We start from the raw sequence: 18,103 nt of genomic DNA, 5'->3' as shown, positions 1-18,103 counted from the left end.
TATTAACTGTGTACAACAGTTCTCACTGAAATATTCTCAGCCTACTCAAATACAAAAATACTGGATATTGTTCAAGTGTAGCATAGCGTCATTCCTCCACTGTATCACAACATAAATTCTAGTAAAAAAAAATGACTTTGGTTTGCAATTCTACTTGGCACAAGTGTCTTAACCTGAAGACGCACAAGGCCTTTTATAAAGTTGTCAGACCTATACTCCACATGTCAGGCTTCAGTGCTATGATGCGTTGCAGATATGCTTGAGCACACACAGCATGCTTCCTCAGTGAAGCCAGGTGAAGGACGCTATTTAAAGCTGAGGCGAGAAGTTTCCCCACAAAACCACATAGCTCTACACTCAAACTGCTGTAGTTGCATTGAGGTAATTTAGACAACAAACCAGTTTCCATGGTTCATCCTGTTAAGTATGAAAAAACTGTACACTATTTACTATACCACACTGGTCTTTTAAAAATCAATACCATACTAAAATAAACAGAATGGGCAGCTCAGGCTGGTTAAGAACGTTTACCAGCTTAGAGCTGGATTTTAATAGGTGTTTTTTGTTTGATTTAGCTGGCCTAGCCACTTGTCCAAGCAAGTCATCCAACAAGCCTGTTTACCTGAATGACTATATATGACTACGGTAGTTGACCAGTATGGCAGTATGACTATGCATGTCAAATACAGTGGTATGAAAATGTTGGCGCACCAAAATTATCATCGTTTTCATGATTTTCCTTTATAAATCATTGGTTGTTCGGATTAGCAATTTCAGTTAAATATATCATATAGCAGACGAACACAGTGATATTTGAGAAGTGAATTGAAGTTTATAGGATTTCCAGAAAGTGTGCAATAATTCTTTTAACACAATTAGGCAGGTGAATAAATTTGGGCACCCCAACATAAAAATTACATCAATACTTAGTAGATCCTACTTTTGCAGAAATAACAGCCTCTAAATGCTTCCTATAGCTTCCAATGAGAGGGCATATAAAGCTCAGTACGCAAAGAAAAGTCGACAATACCTCGCAGAAGAACGCAAACTGAAACCTTTTATACAGGATGTAATTTTTTTTATAGATCTGTTTTCTTTGCAGGTAAGAGCAAAGTTGTTGGGCCACAGCTTTTTCTAGAATCTTAGAAATAAGGGGTAAGTTTGAAACAGGTCTATAGGTTAGACAGGAAACTAGGATCAAGATTTGGTTTCTTGATCAGAGGTTTGGTTACTGATATTTATAGGCTTTGGGTACATGCCCCAGGTTATGTGATGAGTTTACTATCATTGACAGCGGTTTAATTATATCTGGTAGTACCTGTTTTAATAATTTTGTGGGAACTTCATCAAGTGTGCAGGTTGTGCTGTTTGATGAAGAGATCATTTTCTCCAGTTTCTCTAGTTCTAGCATAGTAAAATTAGTCTAAAAGAATATGGCGGCATTGAACTCTGAAGTTTATGTTTCTAAATTAAATGTAGCTGCAGCCTATATATATATATATCCTATACAAAGATGTGTAGCCTCATGCGGACCCACCCCAGAATTGTGACTTTGCATCATGCGATGCAGACAGCTGTAGCAGAAACGGTCACTGTATTACAACTTTTACGAGAAAACCGCATAGCGATGCAGACATACCAAGACACACCCACAAACAACAGCATAAGGGCACTTGTGCAGATTAAGCCATATACTTTGTCTTCAAAATGTGGGCAGGCTTGTTTGCAGTAAAATGTTGAGAAAGGTGTTAAAAGAGAGATAAATGGGTCCATAAAATGAAAATGTTGCTAATTACAGTATGTTGCTTGTATTCCTGTATGGAATACATCTGAAATAAAGAGATGAAGATAAAGAGATGAAGATAAAGATGAGATAAAGAGTGGAATGTGTCTATGCAATTAATTCCTTCATTCATTTGCTCTTCTGCTAAAAATAATTTTAATTGTACAGTTTAAAATATTTACTTATAGCTGAAAGTGGTTAATGTGATTAGTTTTGAACAATTTCACAGAGAATGTAATGAATTGCCTTCACTGTGAATATTACTAGTATAATATCCAGTTTAGGATATTAGTAATTAGGGGTGGGACGAGACACGATATTGGGTTCACGAGAACAAGGCAAGACGAGATTTAAAAAATGAAAAAAATGAAAAATGGCTTGAAAACTAGAGTTTTATTTGACAAAATCATATAACGCAAACTTAACAAACTAGTTTCTCTCACTCATTGATTCTATAAGAAATAGAAATAAAAAATAAAAATAAATATTTTCTAGGCTTATATAGTGCAAACAATAAGTGCAAACCACAAACAGTCATAATAAGACTATGGTTTGTGTTTTTTTCTCCTAAATCTCTTGTAATTTAACTATTCATAACAATAACCAGTCATATTAAGACTATGCTTGAAGTGCAAACAGAGACAGAACATTTTTTAAATACAGTACAGAGCTAAGGAATTAGTACAACTGCCTATGAAACAGTCACGTGTAGGATTTACTTACAGTATTTATATATGGTTTGTGTCTTGTTGGTCACTCTGTTACCGTTTATTGTTTCCACTGGAGCCAAAATGCAGCCAGACATACAACTTAAAAGTAGCAGAAGCATCTTCTATACAAATGCCTGAATTTTCCTCTTCTGCTGAGAGCTGCTCTCACTGCTCAGCCACCACACTCGCTGCTATCGCTACTGAGTTGCCAGATCCCTCTTAAAAAGTCCACACTAAACTGTTTTTTTCCCGTGAGACAGATTTAAGCCTGACGAGAAATATCGTCACACCCCTATTACTAATACTATTATTACTAGTCAATTACAGGTAGTCCTAAAATGATATTTATAGGTTTAAATTTGCACATTAATAAAATTAGAGAAATCTTGTACTAGTCTGAATTAATTTACAGATATGTGGACTAGAACATTTTACAAGTCAGAATTATAGATTGTATTGTATACAGTACCAGTCAAAAGTTTGGACACACCTTCTTATTCATTGCTTTTCATTATTTATTTCTTTAATTTATTTTCTACATTGTAGATTAATATTAAAGACATAAAACCAATTAAGGGTCACATATGGAATTACATGTTAAACATAAAAAGTGTTGGCCTCCAGAAACCCCTGACATAAACACATCTGAGATGGGTGATTTGGAATGAGCTGGAGCTTGACAGCGTGAAGTAAAAAGCAGCAACTATTGTTCTGCACCTCCAGGACCTCCTTCAAGATGCTGAGAAAACTATTCCAGGTGACTCTGTAACAATGTTAAAGAACAATAATAAAAAAAGGTTTGTCCTGATATCAAGATGTCTAGAAATGACCTTTTCTACTAAAAAAGTAATTATGAGAATGAAGCCTTTTTGTTGGGAGTCTTATCATATCTAGCAATAAAATGCATTTTACTGCTGTGGATATCTCCAAGTGTTCCCTCACTCAGTATGTGGTTGACACAGGTATCTAACCTTCTTCCAGTGAAGAGACTCACTTTTAAAATTCACAATAGACAACAAAAATTCTGTAAAATCTGGTCATCAGTCTGGAAAACGATGATCTGTGATTCTTCCTTTTGCATCATGTCTGTCTTGCATTCTATTTTAGCTTTATTTTCCCAAATTCCATGTGATCAATGATAACTTGTCAGAATTAGTCAGAATTACATAAAGTATACCTGGCCCTGGTAATGTTTTTGTCCAGCGGTGAGAAAAGTGTTTCCCTTTATGATTTCTTACTTTGTTTGCATGCTCTTAAATGTTTCAGATCATCAAACTAATTCAAATATTAGTCAAAGACAACACAAGCACACAAAATGCAGTTTTTAACCCTTGTGTGGTGTTCATATTTTTGTTACTTGTTTACTTTGTTACTTGTATTTAATTCAGCAAAATTAAGCAATTTTACATTAAAATGCTTTACACATGCTTGCTTCACCTAAATTGCAAGCAATATAAACAGCTTACATGGTTAATATTTGCAAATTCAGGAACAAATGTGAAAGAAATCAATTGAGATCTATCACTCTGAAAAGGAATATAAAGCCATTTCTTACGTTTTGGGATTCCAGTAAACCACAGTGAGAGCCATTATCCACAAATGGAAAAATTAAACCTTCCCAGGAGGTTTACCACTGCAGGCCTGACTTGCCTTAGTTAAGGCCAGCGTTCATGAGTCCACCACAAAAATTAGCAAAATGGCCTGCATGGCAGAGCGCCAAGACGAAAAGAACATTAAGGCTCATTTTTTCTTAATTTTTCTTTATCTTGTTGATCAAAACATCCTGATTATTCCCGAATTTTTTAGGAAAATACTCTTAATGTTTGGAAGGTGCGTGTCCCATTACATGTGGAATAAAAGTATCATCGCATTTCAGAAAAATAACATCATCCCTACAGTAAAACATGGTGGTGGTAGTGTGATGGTCTGGGGCTGTTTTACTGCTTCAGGACCTGAAAGACTTGCTGTGGTAAATGGAACCATGAATTCCACTTTCTCCCAAAGTGTCCTGAATGAAGGAGAATTTCCTGTAATCTGTTCATGACCTCAAGCAAGGGCGTAAGGCTTGATATTGGGGGGGACACATTTGCCAATATGAACCCAAGCCCACCCTATAGTTTCCTAGAACAACATTTGTGGAAATTACTTTTAATTAAAAGTAAATTATTATTATAAGGTGATTTTACAACGTAAACATGTTACTCCACATACTCCGTGATTGGTCCGGTCTGTCTCCTCATTAATATAAAATATAAAATATATCATTTTTGGGGGGGACAAATCCACCTGTTTCTAACCCCCCGGTTCCTACGCCAATGACCTCAAGCTAAAATAAACTTGGGTTCTGCAGCAGGACAATGATCCAAAACACACCAGCAAGTCCACCTAGTCAATGTCCTGACATGAATCCTATTAGGACGCTGTGCAACATTTCTCCAAAGCACTGTAAAAGACTCATTATAGGTTATCACAAATGCTTAACGGCAGTTGCTGCAAAGGATGGCCCTGTTATGATATTAGTTTTAGTTTTAGAGTTTTCACACAGAACCATGTAGCTTTGGATTTTTTTTTCCTTAATAATAAAAAAAACTTTATTAAAAAAAAAAGCATGTTGTTTTTAGTTGTGTTGTATTTTACTAATATTTAAATTGGTTTGATGATGTGAAACATTTAAGAGTGACACACATGCAAAATGAAATAAGAAATCATGAAGGTGCACACACTTTTTCACACCACTGTTTGGTTTTACAGTCAGAATGCCTTTACAGATCTGTAAATCTGATATTACTAGCCAAAATACATATCTAGAACAGTGAAATGAGTTCCTACTATTAAAACACACATTAGAGAGAACTGTAACGTGATTTTAGTATAAATGTAGGCTATAACTGAGTATCATGCAGTGCTGTGAGGTTGGAGGCTGGTTAGGCAGCGTGTCCTCGGGGTGGAGGTTACAGGTGCTTCAGTCTCGCACTGTAGCCCCACCTGCTTCCTTCACACGGAAGAAGAGCGACGGCGGCCAGCAGTAAACATTCCTCAGCACGACACCGCGGTTCAGCACACTGTGACAGGGCTGTGGAGGAGCTAATGGAGGGCTTCAGCTGTTTACCTGCGCTCATAATGTGAGGAGGAGCTGAGGGCCGGCGGTATGGAGCTGTGGAGGGGTGTGAGCCCGGTCAGCAGAGTCTCGGTGTTCCCCGCTGTGCTGCTGCTGCTGCTGCAGCTCTCTGTGGTGAGATATCAGATTATCTACCGCTTCACTTCACTCTTACTGCAGCCTGTTTCACTTTCAGCCCTTTAAACTCCACTTCTTTCACTATCTGCAGGAGAATAAACGCTTACAAATCATATTTAACCAATTCAGAGGGTTTAGAGTGTAGAAGCTGGAGTAGTGAACAAGTTTAGTTCAGTTCAGTCTGAGCAAACCTACTTCTCCATTTGTTATTAACCTTCTGTTCTGTTAAACTGCTGTTTTTCCTTATTCAGGAACAGTGTGAACACGCTTTTACTCAGTTCTCCTGTAGTGTAGAACATGTTCTGAATGTGTATTTACTGCAAAAGAGTTTGAATTATGTTTCTACACTGTGTGTGTGTGTGTGTGAGAGAGAGAGAAATTTAAATTTATAAAATGTTTGTGTAAAACTGTGTATAAAAGTCAGAAGTTACTGTTAATTACAAAATTCTACTATTTTCTATTCTACTGTTATACTATATTAAACATTTTTTGTCACCAATAATATTGTTATTGCAAAAAATACATGCTAGGCTAACCACTTTGCTCAAAAGACTTCTAATGTACCTAGCTAAGTAGTTAATTACTTAGCTAAGTATTTAGCTAAGCTAACTATAAGTTTACTAACTACAGTAGATTTAGTTAACTTAAATCCCAGCACCGCGGTCTTAGGGTCAAATCCCTATCTGGGTAGAGTTTAGATAAATTGGATGTTCTAAACATTACCCAGAAAAATGCAATACTCTAAATTGATCTAGTGTGTATGTGTGTGGTATGTATGTATAAATGGTTGTGTGTAAGAAAAAGCGTCCTTGGCTTTCTAGAAAGGTGCTAAATAAGTGTAATATCATTCATTTATAAAATAGGATATCAACAATAAGCTACCTAACAATAATTACTCTCTGACAAGTAAGGTACTTTTCACTACGGTCATCAATTTCCAGTGCATCTCAAAAAATAGATTAGCATTGAAAAGTTACCTTAATTCAGTAATTCAGTTCAAAATCTAAAACTTGTATGTTATATAGATGTATTGCACACAGAGTGATCTATTTTAAGTGTTTAGTTCTTTTATTGTGAATTACAGCCAATGAAACATTTGAATAATATATAAGACCAATTGGTACTTTTAGCAGTGTGGGCAGTGTGCCAAGTCCTGCTGGAAAATGAAATCTGCATCTACATAAAAGAAGTGCTGTAAGATTTTCCAGGAAAACACTGCACTGAATTTGAACTGAATATAGTGGACCAACGTGTGTAAACCAATGTCTGTCTCATGTCTGTCTGTTTGTCTGCCCGCCTATTCATCTTTTCATCTGTATGTCAGGCATGTCTGTCTCTCTGTATATCTATCTATTAGAAATGCACTGATATCCAATATTGCACATGAATATATCTGCCGATACTGATATGCACATTTATATCTTAAAGAGAGACTACATACCCAGGTAAAACTTTAGAAACAAATGTAATATATTGGGCCTTATATTTTTAGCTACAGGTTAAGTAAAACAATAAATCTAGTTAAACTAATAAACTATCTAGGTTAATAGAAAATGAAAGAATTGATATATACAGTCTTGTATGCAAAATTGCACAACCCATTTGAGGCTTCATTTGAAAAGCATTAAGAGATGGAATTTATTTAACTAAACACATAAAATTAAACAAATTACTTTTAAACATGAGTGGTAAAATGTAAATGTTAGGATATCCCTCACATTTATTACTACTGCCTAAAATGAGAATGAAGTGCAGCACATCAACTGTAGATAATGAGAACATTGTTAGAGCGGATGTGGGAGGTGTCCGTCTTGTTTGTTTGGTTTAATCTTGAATGTTGAAGTGAGCAGGTCATCATGAGTAGATCCAAATAGCTCTTTGAGGCCCTCAGAAAGACGGGTGTAGATGTTAAAGGCTATTATGAGGTGGTTTGAGAGGAACTGAAATAGAAGAAGTCGTTTAGTGTCACAGTAGTACAGAAGCATAGAAAGTACAAGACCGCAAGACTATCTGAGTGACAAGTCAGTAACCTATCCTCAGTATGGCTTGCGCATTCCTAATCTAGACACTTACTGTCGTAAACAGACCAGATAATTCTTCATCTGATCAAACACTTCTAGAATTGGGACACCCAACCCCTCTATCCAAACTAGAATTGGGACACCCAACCCCTCTCTCCGAACTAGAATTGGAACACCTTACCCCTCTATCCAAACTAGAACTGGAACACCTTCCCTCTCTATCCAAACTAGAATTGGGACACCCTACCCCTCTATCCAAACTAGAATTGGGACACCCTACCCCTCTATCCAAACTAGAATTGGGACACCCTACTCCTCTATCCAAACTAGAATTGGGACACCCTACCCCTCTATCCAAACTAGAATTGGGACACCCTACTCCTCTATCCAAACTAGAATTGGGACACCCTACCACTCTATCCAAACTTGAATTGGGACACCCTACCACTCTATCCAAACTTGAAATAGGACACCCTACCACTCTATCCAAACTAGAATTGGGACACCCTACCACTCTATCCAAACTAGAATTGGGACACCCTACCCCTCTATCCGAACTAGAATTGGAATACCCTACCCCTCTATCTGAACTAGAATTGGGACACTTTACCCCTCTACCCCAACAAGAATGGGAACACCCTACCCCTCTTTCTCAACTAGAATAGGGACACCCTACCCCTCTATCCGAACTAGAATTGGAACACCCTACCCCTCTATCCGAACTAGATTTGGAACACCCTACCCCTCTATCCGAACTAGATTTGGAACACCCTACCCCTCTATCCGAACTACAATTGGAACACCCTACCCCTCTATTCAAACTAGAATTGGGACACCTTACCCCTCTATCCAAACTAGAATTGGGACACCCTACCACTCTATCCAAACTAGAATTGTGACAACCTACCACTCTATCCAAACTAGAATTGGGACAACCTACCACTCTATCCAAACTTGAATTGGGACACCTTACCCCTCTATCCAAATTGGAATTGGAACACCATACCCCTCTATCTGAACTAGAATTGGAACACCCTACCCCTCTATACAAACTAGAGTTGGAACACCTTACCCCTCTATCTAAACTAAAATTGGAACACCCTATCCCTCTATCTGAACTAGAATTGGGACACCTTACCCCTCTATCCCAACTAGAATTGGAACACCTTACCCCTCTATCCAAACCAGAATTGGAACACTCTACCCCTCTATCCCAACTAGAATTGGAACACTTTACCCCTCTATCCAAATCAGAATTGGAACACTCTACCCCTCTATCCCAACTAGAATTGGAACACCCTACCCCTCTATCCGAACTAGAATTGGAACACCTTACCCCCCTATCCGAACTACAAATTGGAACACACTACCCCTCTATTCAAACTAGAATTGGGACACCTTACCCCTCTATCCAAACTAGAATTGGGACACCCTACCTCTCTATCCCAGCTAGAAACAGAACAATCTACCCCTCTATCCCAGTTAAAATCAGGGCACTCTACCCTCTATCCAAACTAGAATCAGACTCGGGACATTCTTTCCCTCTATCCCAAAAAGAATTGGTGAAAAACGATTGCTAGGGCTAAGTGTTAGTGACAAGGGCTGCAACTGGATTGGATTTAAGACTGTAACAACTTTTACAGTGCTGGATCATGAGAGTTAAGGTTAATTAACATGTATGACCCACATTACAAATTAGCTCTGATGCGTGACTCTAACTATTGTCTTGTGCCTATGTTTCTTCAGATTTACTGTGATGTCTCCACACACACCACAGACTCATCCTCACCTGCTCTGGAGAGCAGCCAGCTTGGTGACTTTGTGGAGTTGGACCTGGACTCTGACACAGTTACAGTTGAATCCAGTGTGCAGGTGAACTACAGGTGTTCCCGGGCCTGTAGAGTTGGACTGGAGGTTGTGTTCTCCACTCAAAACACCACCGGTGTCATACCTTTCAGGAGAACATGGACTCACCTTAAACAGATTGGAAATGCAAAGACAAAAAGGATTAAGCTTGTTTTTCCTCCTGCCATGATATACAAAAGAGATTTCTTTATAAGGCAGCCAGTGGATGCCCATGATGTGATGGTACGGGCTTGGCTGGTACACCTGGATGGTAGCAGCCATGTTGGAGAAGATCAGTATCACCAGTCTCTGGTCAGAACAAATGCATTTTTGCAGACCACACCTTTCTCTGAACGTCCTGTCCAACCGAAGACCACATCAGTGGCTTGGGGGCCGGAGCTAATGTGGAATCTGACCAAAGACAGACTAGAGCAAAGCTCTCCAGAATCAGGTACATTGGTACTCAACTATTTACCCTAAATGTTTGGATTAGAAATGAGTGTGAGCAGAAATAACCTTTAACCTTAACTCACTGTTCTAAATCTAATCTGATGTTTTCTTCATTGCTGTTGCAGATGTTGTGGACTTGTTAGTGTTCCCCTTTGCAAGCACAGGAGAGAAATATGGTGTCATCCGCACATTCTCCTCCTTCATCAACAGAGAGCTGGAGGCTGAACGTCTTCGTGCTACAGAAAAGCCCAGGTCAGTAGAGACAGAACACGGATCCATAAATTCACAAGCACTACTATGAGTATGCATTAAGTACTTACTCACATGCACAGCCTTTAAAAGAAGATCTTGCAGCCTTTGATACAAGAGCTTCTGCAAACATGGAGATATCAGAGCAAGAAACTCATTTGCTGTGCAGTCCTTATGGCCAAGTTAGTTCATTTGGTGGCCATGTTTGCAATGTCAGCTGGCAGTTATCTGAGGTCATGCAAGACCAGTCTGCCGTCTTTTTAAATGGGAAGAGACCAAAATACTATGGACTCTATGGACAAGTTAACATTTTATCTGCATATTTTTAAATCACTGCTCTCAGCCCTAACCCCGGCTAGCACTGCTGGAGCAGTATTAGCATTAGTTGCTTACTGCGCTAAATACTGCACTATATATATATGTGTTGTGATATTGTAAGGAAGGTGATATAATTGTTTAAATCAAATTAATCAAATAATATTTAAAATATATTTATTCAATCTGGGCAAAAGAAAAGTTTGCTTTTATGCAGTCAGAACTGTGGGACATAGACACCAATCTTTACATGTAAAATACTAATTAAATATCAAAATTGTGTTTTTAAAAGTGAATACAGTATTGCAAAACATTATCGCGATGCTCCAATATAAACTGATATTTTCTTATACCCTAATTTTCAGTGATTTTCAGTGGTGCATATAATTTTATATGCCTGTATCAGTAACCATGTACAGTTTGGTGTTTAGTTTACCATGTAAACTAAACACCAAATACACTCATTATAAGGATATGGTTGTAAGGATATGTTTGTACATGTATAGTAATATACTTTCTTTTTCATAAATAAGTTCTTTTTTTAGAAGCAAAATTGGTTCTTCTATTGCATCACTCCTAGAAACCTTATTTTAAGAAGTCATTAGATCTTACATAGCTTTTCCGAAGTAGAAGTTATTGAACAGTAAGTGTTAAGATGAATAAATGCACAATAACTGATACGAGATTTTCAGAGTCGCTCTGGGTTCTGGTTTGTCTGGTATTTCCACACTTCCACACTGTGTTCTTTGTTGAGTGTTTTGAAGTGTCAGTGGGTGTGAAGATGAGAGGTTAAGTCTTTAAACACATAAACTATACATCTGCAGACTGACCCTGTCGGTGTGGTTGTACCTGCTGGACTGGTGCAGCCAAAAATACTGCAGCATTCTCAGACACATCAACGAGCACCAGAAGTACGACAGTCCTCTCATCATGCTGACAAAGTCAGGTGAGTGTGCTTGAATGGAAGAGACATGACACAGAGAGGACAGGCTGTAGTCTGCGGTTGTGAATTCTGATGCCTTTGTTTCCCTTGTTCTTTATACAGCACCTGTCAAAAGTTTGGACACACCTCTTCACATTCAATGTGTTTCTTTCTTTTTATGATTTTTTTACATTGTAAATTTAATATTGAAGACATAAAAGCTATACAGGAACATATGCAAAATCTTTCTGTAAACAAAAATTATTTAAACCAGAATTCTGCACTTGCTCTCGTTGAAGGCGGTCGCATTTTCTTTCTCTCCCTCTCCTTATCCCTTATCACTCCTGCTTGGCTTCTCCTGTTTCGTCTGGCACTGCTATTCCTTAAGAGACTCTCTTCACACTGCTCTTCAAACCAAAAGAACTGGATTTGATCAAATGGTCTCTCAATGCAATTGACACCATCTTCTCGACGAGAAGCCTGGGTTCGGGGGAACCTGCTTGTCCTGATGGAACGTTTGCAGCTAGCTACACGAGGGACGCATGGGAGACGTGGCGGACCATGTGCCTGGCGACTTTCTCTGTGGAGGACATCGAAGACGTCTACCTTTTCGAGACAGTATGATCACAGGGTTCTTTCTGATTGGATTAGGCATTGCCCTGGTGTATCGGGAAATTAAAAGTGTGGGCACAGCTGTCGGCACTCAGACTGTGACTTTTAACCGCAACATGGAAAACATCTTTGAGAAGCAAACGGCTTTGCAAAGGAATGTGGAGAAAATTGAGACCATGATGGACAATAGAGAGTGACCACACTAAACTGGACAACTGAAGTCTAAACTGTTTTCGGCTCCCGCCCTATCAGCACTCGGCCTTGTGGATGATAGGGAACATTCCTCCAAAGAACACTGTGACTTGAATCTCTCCCTGTTTACCTAACTTCGCTGGATGTGTCTCTGAATGGGAACTGATCAAGGGTGTCTCCATGGCAAACTGATTGTTGCCAGGCAGAGAGACTTTTGGCCCCCCCACCTCCCGTACCCTTTCCCACGCCTTCATTGCTTGGTCTTTTGTGTATATTGTATGTAGTGATGTCAGTAACACGTTACGCCCCTTTTTTCAGTAACGAGTAATCTTACTATTTCCAATCCAGTAATCAGATTAAAGTTACTTGTCCAAGTCACTGTGCGTTACTCTCTCTCTCTACAGCTCACTCACACACACACACACACTCCCTTTCCCATCCCCCTCCGCTCTCCCCCAATCGCACGCGTCTAGCTTCTGTTAATCAGGTACGACCATTGGTTTACTCACACACTCCCCTGTCTGTCTCTCTCGCGCTCTGCGTGTCTTTAGTTTCCACCCATTTTCATTTTTTCGCCAGTTCTCGGGCTCCCTATCTCTTTATGAAGGCGTTTTTTCCCGGCCGCGTCCCAATTCACAAGACAGGGCAGCGGTCTGCATAGATCTGATTGGCCGTGGAGAGTGTTAGAAGATTTTACACCACACGGAATTGGTCTGCAAGTTTACTGTGCCACAGAGCGAGTATACCGTAAAGACAAGAAAAGTTCCAGTGCTTTAAATGAACGCTGTCAGAATTAAATCCTTTTCAGTGGTTTATTGGTTTGGGTCCGCATTGGACAACGTCTGGGAACAACAGGTTCAATGTTCAGTTTTACAGTGTTAAATATGTCATGTCAAGAAAGAATTTCTTTATTTTTATTTTTATTTTTTTCATAAAAACAAGTATTTATGTTAAGTGAAATCAAGAAAGACCATATTTAATTTTTTATTAAAAAAATATGTATGTTAAGTTAATTCAAATGGTCTTTTATTTTTATTAAAAATATATATTTTTTCAGGAAATAGTTCAACTTTAAATGTCTAGAGATACATTGTTGCTGTTAAAAATGCATTTTCCAATAAAGGGAGTATTGGCAAAACTGGTTATAGTTTTTATGTTAAGGCGGCGGGAGGTGGAGTCTGCAGCTGCTGAAAGTAGCTAATAAAGTAACTTGTAAAGTAACTTAGTTATAACTAAGTTATGTTTCATACTTCTAAGTATAAGATTTTTCTAAGTACCACATTTATATTTGAGGACAGATCTGCACACTCTTGGTATTTTAATCTCAGGTCTTCATGAGGGAGAGTCACCTGGAATAGTTTTCTCAGCATCATAAAGGAGTTCCTGGAGGTGCAGAACAATAGTTACTGCTTTACCTTCACACTGTGAAGCACCAGCTCATCCCAAATCACCTCAAATCACCATCTCAGTTGGGTTTAGATTAGGGGATTGTGGAGGACAAACACTTTTGTGTTTATGACATAATTCCATGTGTGTCCCTTAATTGTTCTCATGTCTTAAACATTCATTTACAATGTAGAAAATACATTAAAGAAAAAGATAAAGAAAAACACTGAATGGGAAGGTGCGTCCAAACTTAAAAACTCTTTTTGTATAAACTGCTAATAATGTAATAAATAAAAAGTAACACACAAATAATGTGATATATTACAACAATCAACCACAACAGTCTGCTTATTTTTCGTGTTTTAAAAATGTTATTGAGATCATGTCTGATGTGTGATGGCACACCCCTCGTAAATAGTGTGTACTGAAATATCGGAAACATGTTTACAATCATCAGCGTCGTTAATACATTTTCTATTACATATTTAATCTATTTCTATTGATAATTAATTACTCTCCAGCCTTAAAACATTTTGATTCTTTGAACCATAATGGTTTTCATTAAAAGCTAATTGGTGAAAGAGATTTGTATGAAGAAACATAGATATAAAAAAAGGTTCATTTCTAATGTGAAGGTTCATCACATTCATATCTCCCTTTACATAGTTAATTCTTTACGAAACCAAAAAGTGTTTCTTAAAGGGATAGTTCGGGATTTTTGACATGAATCTGTATGGCATCAACATGACCAGTGTCGTGCATTCTCACTGACTTACCCCCGACCATGTCCGGTGAGCGGAGTTCTTGTCCAGTATTGTCCGAGCCGAAAGTAGTCCGGCATGTTTGCTGGGGTCACGAAACGAAAGCGTTTTTCTTCCCAAAACAGTACGAGTGCAAAAGAGTGATTTATTTGCATAACAAAAAACGGTGTCTGCAAAAGTCACGCCTCATTATCACTGGGGCACTACTTTCATTTTGGATCAGTGCGCGCGATTGCGCAACCTGGCAGCTAGCCTACGGTTTCGATTTCACTGTTTACTGTTCGTGAACATGTCGGACTACGAGAGCGACGAGGAATATATTGATTTCCGCTCAGAGCCAAGGGGGTATCTTTATGAGCCTGAGTATACTGAGGAGGAACTTGCCCAAATCGAATTGGATCGTGCAGAAAGAGAGAGGGTGGACAGAGAAATGATTGAGACCGAAGCTGGAGCCGCTGCTGCTGCTGCTGCGATACCAAGGGTGGCCGACAAATCCTGGTGCACTTGTTTGAAGTGCGAACTAATGCCGACAGAGGTGGAATGTTACTGCTGCCACGAGTGGGATTTAGTTATGCCCGAGATACAGAACCTGTCAATTGATGAGGACGTCGGCGGGCCAGCTGCTGCCTGCATCACAAACAACAGCAACTTCCCTGCACTCCTGAATGCCGGCGTCTTGAGAACTTTCTTCCACGTTGGGACAGCAGATTTCTTCAAAATCCGTTTCTTCCTATTTCCCGGGCATGGAGAAACATAGTCATCCTCGCTGAAGTGCGCACCGCAAACACGAAGCTTCTTCATTTTCACCACTTTGGTGTCCACATGGAAGCCCATTGCAAGTATCCAAAGTTGCCTGAGAGCAATGTCAGTCACGGGGATACGATGGAAACTGTGCGGAGAATCAGCCACATCTTTGTTGCTACAGCCTGGATAATCACAAGTCCGCACCATTTTAACACACACACATACAAATGTATAAATCTGTGTTCAAGAAGCTTATAAAAGCCGATAAACTTCTCTCTAAAGCTTGCTCTTTGCGTTGCTGGTTTAAGCTGAGCGCAGCCAATGATCTGAAAGACTAGTGCGCTGCTCGCAGTTAGAATGACATGCGCACTGATCCAAAATGAAAGTAGTGCCCCAGTGATAATGAGGCGTGACTTTTGCAGACACCGTTTTTTGTTATGCAAATAAATCACTCTTTTGCACTCGTACTGTTTTGGGAAGAAAAACGCTTTCGTTTCGTGACCCCAGCAAACATGCCGGACTACTTTCGGCTCGGACAATACTGGACAAGAACTCCGCTCAGCGGACATGGTCGAGGGTAAGTCAGTGAGAATGCACGACACTGGTCATGTTGATGCCATACAGATTCATGTCAAAAATCCCGAACTATCCCTTTAAAACTCACTTTGTAGCACCTCTATTTTTAAGAGTGTAAAACAACATTCACAAGCACTCACATTTTGTGTTTGTGATGTACAAACCATGGTGTTATTATTCCAAACCTCTAAAATCACAGGTTTTAATAATTAAGATAATTACCTCATCTCAAAATTTTCAGAGGAACGAGTGATGATTGTCCAGCATCCTGACCTCACTAATGCTCTTGCTGCTGAATGCAGTCAATTCCTCACAGCAATGCTTAAAAAGCGTTTTCTAAACAAAAGCAGGATGAACTTTTTTTAACACATTTGATTTTATAAAACAATGAACAATGAATGAGTAGATCTCCTGATATGTTTGTTTATTTAGTGTACTTTACAGTCTCTAACTTTGTATTGTGTGTGGGTGTGTGTGTGTTTGTGTGTGTGGGTGTGTGTTGTGAAGGTGATGTCGTAGTGCAGGTATTTTTGGTCTCCAAAGTGGAATCAGCGTTCACAGCCCACACGTCTCTCCCGCTCCGGACCTGGATCCGACTGGACCTCTTCATCCACGACTCAAAGGTTCTTCAATTTACAGCCATAATGTGTTTATTTTTATTAGTATTACAATATAACTATATTTCAGAACTCATAGCTGAGTGGAAGAAGTGGCAAACAGGGTTTGAGTTCTACGCTTAATCCTTTATGAGTATCCCATTTGTGTTTGTAAAAAGAACAAAATGTACAAACATAAATTTAACTCAAATGTAAAATAGAATGTACGTAGTAAGTAAATATAATGCATGCATTTAAATATTAATAATATTACATTTAATTCACCATATTTTGATGCAGTTTAAATCAATTTTATGGCAAACTCCAGTCTTACAAATTGTGCAAATCTATAGGTGTGTGAATATTTAAATCATGCTTAATGTTTAATGCAGTTTACAGACAGTTGTTACTTTATGTTGTACTGAATTATGTTATTTTCTCTTTACAGGCAAAACTTAAAATTACACATGTAAATCATACAGGGCATATAGCAGAGACAACACACACATACACGTAAGACCATTTGTAATAGTCATATGACCATATGAGTAATAATTATGAGTAGTACTTCTATCATAAATCTATTTTTGCTGTTTATTTTTTTAATTAATGTTATACAAAATCACAAACTTTTTTATTTTTACTTTGTTAAAGTAGTATATGATTAAAATTAATTTAAAAAAGACAATGTTGTCTCCAAGAATATAATTTAGCAAAAATACCCAGAAATATTGTGATAGTACTTTAAGGCAAGTCTGTTGATTAATATGCAATTTAAATACGTTAGTGCTAAGCTTTAACATAACATATAATATGTTCTAGATTTCTGGATTCCGTTTTGCATAATGATACATCAGGATTCTTTGTGATTGGTGGCGACATCTACATGCCGGGGATTTTTGGCTATTTTGGACCAATCAGATATTACCGTCTAGGAGATGAAAAGGTGAGATTACGTATATGTGAGGTGGTGTGGAACTGTGTGTCTGTGGGTCATTTGCAACCAGCAGAATTTTTTTAAATTATTTTACTTTAGATCTAACCCCACATCGGGAAGATACATTGTACTATTTGTAAATGTTGAATACATATATACTCCTGTTTAATAAACAAATGTTAAAAGATCTAACCCCACATGCATAATCCTGGCTTATTATATTACTTTGTTATAATACCAGTATTTAAACACATTTTTTTATGATATACACATGTGAATTAGTGTATTGCCACAGAATAACCTATGCTATCTTGCCCTCTCCAAATCAGTGAATTCAGGTGTTCCAATCACTAGACATGCAGACAAACCTAGGCATGCAGACTGCTTCTACAAACAGTAGTGAAAGAATGGGTCAATCTCAGGAGCTCAGTGAACTCCAGCATGTTACCTAATATGATGCCACTTGTGCAAAAAAGTCCATTCTTTAGTGAAGAGACTGTGAGTCAGGCTTTATCGTCCAACATCATTTCCTGACTTTGCAAAAACACTTCTGGAACACACTCCTAAACCTTGTGGGAAGCCTTCCCAGAGGAGTTGAAGCTGTTGTAGCTGCAAAGGGTGGGCCCACATCAAATTAAACGCTATGGATTTAGAATGGGGATCATTTTAATTCTTATTTGGTGTGAACCAGGGATTAAAAGGCAAGTCCATGTTTATTTTACTAACATAACTAACAGAGCAATCACAGCAGGGTTAATTTTAATCAAAC

At 38.4% G+C, this 18,103-nt stretch overlaps 1 protein-coding gene across 2 annotated transcripts in view; it reads left to right on the top strand.

Moving 5' to 3' along the window:
• Positions 1-5,463: 5,463 nt before the first annotated feature.
• Positions 5,464-18,103, top strand: part of LOC103041895 (protein sel-1 homolog 3) — a 30,112-nt gene continuing 17,472 nt past the window's right edge. For both annotated transcript variants that reach the window (XM_007233408.4, XM_022677555.2), the window contains exons 1-7: positions 5,464-5,725; positions 9,496-10,045; positions 10,170-10,296; positions 11,433-11,554; positions 16,309-16,424; positions 16,846-16,910; positions 17,220-17,343. In XM_007233408.4, the coding sequence (XP_007233470.3) occupies positions 5,642-5,725; positions 9,496-10,045; positions 10,170-10,296; positions 11,433-11,554; positions 16,309-16,424; positions 16,846-16,910; positions 17,220-17,343 (1,188 nt within the window). In that variant the 5' untranslated portion in view covers positions 5,464-5,641. The remainder of the gene's footprint in view (positions 5,726-9,495; positions 10,046-10,169; positions 10,297-11,432; positions 11,555-16,308; positions 16,425-16,845; positions 16,911-17,219; positions 17,344-18,103) is intronic.

The sequence above is a fragment of the Astyanax mexicanus genome, chromosome 13, assembly GCF_023375975.1.
Source record: "Astyanax mexicanus isolate ESR-SI-001 chromosome 13, AstMex3_surface, whole genome shotgun sequence".
Lineage (NCBI taxonomy): Eukaryota > Metazoa > Chordata > Actinopteri > Characiformes > Acestrorhamphidae > Astyanax > Astyanax mexicanus.
Note: the sequence above shows the minus strand (reverse complement) of the source record. Positions and strands in the feature narration are given on the sequence as shown.